This window comes from Helianthus annuus, chromosome 11, assembly GCF_002127325.2.
Source record: "Helianthus annuus cultivar XRQ/B chromosome 11, HanXRQr2.0-SUNRISE, whole genome shotgun sequence".
In the NCBI taxonomy this organism is placed as follows: domain Eukaryota; kingdom Viridiplantae; phylum Streptophyta; class Magnoliopsida; order Asterales; family Asteraceae; genus Helianthus; species Helianthus annuus.
The window spans coordinates 164,290,572-164,296,012 of NC_035443.2; the positions used below are offsets into that span (position 1 = coordinate 164,290,572).

Genomic DNA, 5,441 nt, shown 5'->3' on the forward strand with positions numbered 1-5,441 from the left:
GCACATTTGCTTGGATCTTCCTATTTTAACCCCCTAATAGTTCCAAGGCCATATTATTTACAAAAATGCCACCGCATCAATCTAAGACACAAACCACTAAGATCTTGTGGCTGAGAATCGTTCTCACTGTTCTCACACTTTGAGGCGTTCTCTCCTGATCCTGTTCATATATATATATATATATATATATATATATATATATATACATACATACATACATACACACACAAAGTCTATTTTTCCTACAAAATATAAAAAATTATAAAACACAATATTGTCAACTATAAAACACATTTAAAACCCACAAATAACAAAGTGAAGATTACAAAGTGATGATACGGCTTTGATTATCGAATAACTAACATTAGTGTGCTTTATGTTGATTATAATGTTGTGTTTTATATTTATAGTTCTACAATGGGGGTGTAAGGCAAGGGCAAAGAGAAGGGACCCCAAGGAATCCCCTTATTCGTTTTAATTGTAAAATAATGATGCTATCTTAAAAAATATAATTAATTAAACAAATATAGAAGTCATCAAAATTATAATAATATTAATTTAGATTTTTCATGTAAAATATGTATTAATTAGTAAGATGATAGCACATTATACATGATTGGATAAGATTATATTTGTGAGTCATCAATATAATTTTACTGTAGCTAATAACTTAATCAATTATATATATAATAATAATACTAATTTCCTTAATAAGACAAATTAAAGGCTGGTCTTTCTTTTTAAAATCTTAAAAAAATAGAACAGAATATTCTAGTTGCATGATTTAAAATATAATATTTCCGTTGTCATTGGACATATGCTATTGACTTTACATATGAAAGTCAATCCTCTTTTAGTTATGAACAAATTTTGCTGTTTTCCACCACCGCGTAGTTGTTTGCGTACAATATTCCAAAATAAACATTGACACTTTCATGCAGACCGGACAAAAATGCCGTGAATCAGGACTACCCTTTAATATTATTGTTGTAGTTAAAATAAAAGTATATAATGGTTCTAGTTGATGAGTAGTTTTCCGTTTAGACGTAGAAGTTATGTTTAAAGACAATCTTTAAATGTCATTTTCGAAACACTTAGTTAATTATTATCAAATGTTATAATATGTTCGATACGATGTAAGTCTAAAATATAGAAAATTAATATGGGATATAAGTTCCCAAATGGTATACCAAGAAGATAGTTTTTTTGGATAAAAACAGGGCGAGAGGTGTGTTTTTGGACTAAAATAGTCGGGTAGATTTTAATATCTCAATATATCATTGATTGTATGCTTTTGTTTCGGTCATTCGGTGTTGTTTGTACTCTCAGCTTATTACTCGTTGCTTTATATAAATATGGTCGTTACCAAACAAAAAAATATATGTCAAATTTATTTTAGGTTATAAATCCCTAGGTGATGGGTCCGCAATAGGGTGTGGGGTGATGGCCACATAGTACCATTGATAAAAAATGTAAATCACCCCTCATTTTGAGGCTACTAAAGGAGACTAGTCCTTGTAGGATGCTCCTTTATCTCAGTGTCACACGTCATAGTTTTTGGAGGATGTTCTTTCAAAGATGGAACTAAGAAAATGGTTGATGATTATACCCCACTTATTTAATATATTTATTTTTTAAATTCATATAGCTTTTTAACATTTAATAAGATATAAAATAAAAATCATTAACATTAAAAAACAAACATTACATAATTTAAAAAATACATAACCTAAAAAAATAAAAGTCCAAAGAACTTTATTTTTCTTGCTTCAACCGAAGTCGTTCTTCAACTTCACGTTTCTTCGCTTTTGCCTTTTGGGCTGTGACTCGGTGTATGCTTTGAACTGGGCCATAAATCGTCTATTTTGGAACCGCCCCCCGTTGCGGCTTTTTTTTTTTTTTGCAGCCGCCGCCTTTTTGGCTTTGTCCCTGCTCGGGGGACGTGCCTCCTCTTGAACTTCATATTCTTCTTCGTCAAATTTGGGCTCGTCTTTTATATTTATTTGGCATCCCCGTACTATAACTTCCGGTCTCCGAGGTTTTTGTTCGTTTAGCCATTGCAATCTCGTTTGTTATTGGGTTGCAAAACATCTAATGCCCGTACGTGTGGAAAAATGACCTTGTGCGAATCTTCGTAATCCCCGGCAGCGGCGCCAATTTGTTGGGTGTCGATGGGGGTAGAAGGTGAAAGGGTGGTGGGTGATTTGAAGGGGGAGGTGGAGATGTAAAAGGGATATGTCGTGTGATGAGGATGTGTTGGGATATGGACTGATTTGTTTGGTTTTATCTGTTGTTTTTTTTTTTTTTACATACAGCTTGAAACTTGACACATTTATTCACAGAATGTTCACCCGGCCGGGTGAGGTGATGACACGCCCGTGTCAATGTTTTGAATTATTTTAATAAATTTTAACACGGCCGGGTTAAACTTCAAGCTAAATATGTATTTTTTTTGTTTTTTGTTTTTTTATGGAATTAAAATAAAAGAGAAACAATACGAAATCACGGGTTGCCTCCCGCGAAGCGCCTTTCTTTCTCGTCTTTGGCTAGACTTGGACCTTATTTCGTTAATCTGGTGCTTGCTCAATACACGGAAGAAGCTTTCGGATAATACTCGGTGATTTAAATGTTGGTGCTTTGCACTTTGCTTTCTTCCGTGGGTCCATCAGGATCGAGACATCCCTTAGATTCTCCCCAAGCTTGAACTTTTCAGTAAGTTCTTTTGTCGATGCTTCATCAATACTTCCATTTGACACTAATGCTGGAACATCATGTTTAGACAACTCAAAACATTCATCAGTTAGTGGTTCAATGACATCTATATAATTCAAATACGAGACATCACTTGGGTAACGCATAGCATCATCTATATTAAAATTGATTACCTCCCCGTCAAATTCCATAGAAAGGGTGCCGCTATAAACATCGATTTTTGTCCTTGCGGTTTCTAAAAATGGCCTCCCTAATAATATGGAACTTGAATTTGGGGCTTCATCACCCTCCATGTCTAGCACATAAAAATCAGCTGGAAAGACTAATTCATTCACTTGTACCAATATATCTTCTAATACACCTTTTGGGCGTACTATGGATCGATCGGCCAATTGAATGACTACCCCGGTCCTTAACGGTCCTACATTAAGTTTTTAAAAATCGAGTATGGTAGGACGTTAATAGAGGCTCCAAGGTCTAACATAGCTCTAGGCATAGTGATATTCCCCAATTTACAAGGAACGGTGAAAACACCTGGATCCTTGCACTTTGGAGGTAGTCTCTTTTGTAACACTGCAGAAATATTCTCACCTACCTTGACGGTTTCATTACCTTTAAGCTTCTTCTTTGATGTACAAAGTTCTTTTAGGAACTTTGCATATCGTGGAACTTGTTTTATAGCATCAAGGAGTGGAATATTTACCTCTACCTTCCTGAATGTCTCCATGATTTCTTGGTCTTCCCTCTCCTTCTTTGTGCTTCGTAGTCTTGAGGGGAATGGAGCTATCGGAGTAAATTTCATTTCACTTCCAACCGGTTGTTTTACTTTCATATTATCTTGCTCCTTCTTCTCAACAACAATTTCCTCTTCTTCTTGCATACTCGGACCGTCGTAGCTCTTTCCACTCCTCAAGGTAATGGCACTCACGTTGTGCTTTGGGTTATTCTCGGTTTGTGCAGGTAGTTTACCTTGAGACTCTAATTTACTCACCGAGCTAGCAAGTTGAGCCATTTGTTGTTCCAAGTTCTTGATGCTAGCTTTAGTCTCCTGTTGGAACGTATGAGTGCTAGTAGCTAAACTTTTCACAATGTCCTCTAAAGACATTCCCAAGCTTCCCGCTTGTTGTTGTGCGGGTGGTTGTTGTCTAGACTGATAGTTTTGTTGTTGTTGATTACCTTGGAAGGGTGGGCGTTGCTGATATTGTGGGGATCTTTGCTGATAACTCATGTTAGGAGGTCCCCAATTTTGATTGCCATGATATTGTTCATATTGCCTTGAATTTTGCTCCTGGTAGCTTCCAAGTGCTTGTGCTTGTTCAACATCTTCTTGCAGTGTGGGACATATATCAGTGGGGTGTCCAAATTGTAGACAAATTCCACAAGCTCGTGCTTGTGGCTCAGCACTCTTATCCTTGGTGAGTTGCATGACCGCTTTTGTCAGCTCAGCGAGTTGAGTTTCAATGTGAGGAGTGCTCACTTCCTTAACTGTTCCTGGAACATCCGTGTACCACTCATCATCCTGTGCCGAGTGCTTGGTGTCTTCAGCTATGGAGGTAATCAAAGTTCTAATCTGAGTTGGTGTCTTATCAATTAAAGCTCCTCCACTTGAGGCATTAATCAAACGCCTCTCCAATGGTGACAACCCTTCACAAAAGTATTGAAGGAGTTGATGCTCAGATATTCCATGTTGTGGACAATGGGCACACAGTTTCTTAAACCTTTCCCAGTAAGTGTGTAAAGCTTCCCTTTTAGCTTGCTTAATCCCAATGATTTCCTTTCGTAGAATGGAGGCTTTTACTTCTGGAAAATATTTGTCTAAGAACTTCTTTGCTAGATCATTCCAAGTGTTTACCGACCCCGGTGGTAGGTAATATAGCCATTCTTTTGCTAAATCTTGCAGAGCGAAGGGGGGTGCCCTTAGCTTGATTTGATCTTCAGTAACATTGTGTGGCTTCATCCCAGAGCAAACAACGTGAAATTCTTTTAGGAATTTGTGAGGATCTTCATTCTCAAGACCTCGGAAGTTAGGTAGCAAATGGATAAGACCGGACTTGAGTTCAAGACTCTCCATGGCAGGGTAGTTAAAGCAAAGTGGTTGTTGTGGGACATCACGAGTCGCCCACTGTCTAAGGGTTTGTTCAGCTGCCATTGTAACAGTAGATATTGGAGATTCGTGGGAAGAATGGCGATGTACCTGTACTAAAAGAAATCTTGGCACAAAACAGTTAGATTTGCCGTATCCCCGGCAACGGCGCCAATTTGTTGGGTGTTGAATCCAGCAAATAAATATAAAATAAACCTACTTGATACACTAAAAATACTATGAATGGAAGTCAGGTTCGTGTCTACAGGGATACAGATTAACGAATTATGCCAAAACGTTTTAGATACAGATACGATTGTTTTGAAAAGGGGGATTTTTAGTTTAAACTATAATGTAAAAACAATTTTTAATTTTTAGATTAAAAAGAAAAGCTATTAAAGTGGTTGGAAAATTCAGATGTTAAAAACTAATTTCAACACCAGGGCAATTTCTTGATTCGGTTCGACTTACGATCATTAACGGTCACGGTGCAATGATCCTTTTTAAATAATAGTTTGTATCGACACTAGATGTCACGCAGTTCGGACATCCACTCTATCTAATGTCTAACCAAACGCCGTTCGTTGATTAGAGCCAACCCGCTACTCTAAACTCACGCCGTTCGGATTTTAGCGTGCGGGTTGCG

At 37.2% G+C, this 5,441-nt stretch overlaps 1 protein-coding gene across 1 annotated transcript; it reads right to left on the bottom strand.

The window, feature by feature from the left end:
- Positions 1–3,133: 3,133 nt before the first annotated feature.
- On the bottom strand, positions 3,134–4,861 carry LOC110943751. Its single transcript, XM_022185486.1, has one exon. It carries the CDS (start codon positions 4,859–4,861, stop codon positions 3,134–3,136), a length of 1,728 nt encoding a protein of 575 aa, XP_022041178.1.
- Between the last annotated feature and the right edge of the window lie 580 nt (positions 4,862–5,441).

Bases quoted from the DNA above. Each gene is read 5' to 3' on its own strand.
- LOC110943751 (XM_022185486.1), bottom strand. From the start codon at position 4,861: ATGGCAGCTGAACAAACCCTTAGACAGTGGGCGACTCGTGATGTCCCA.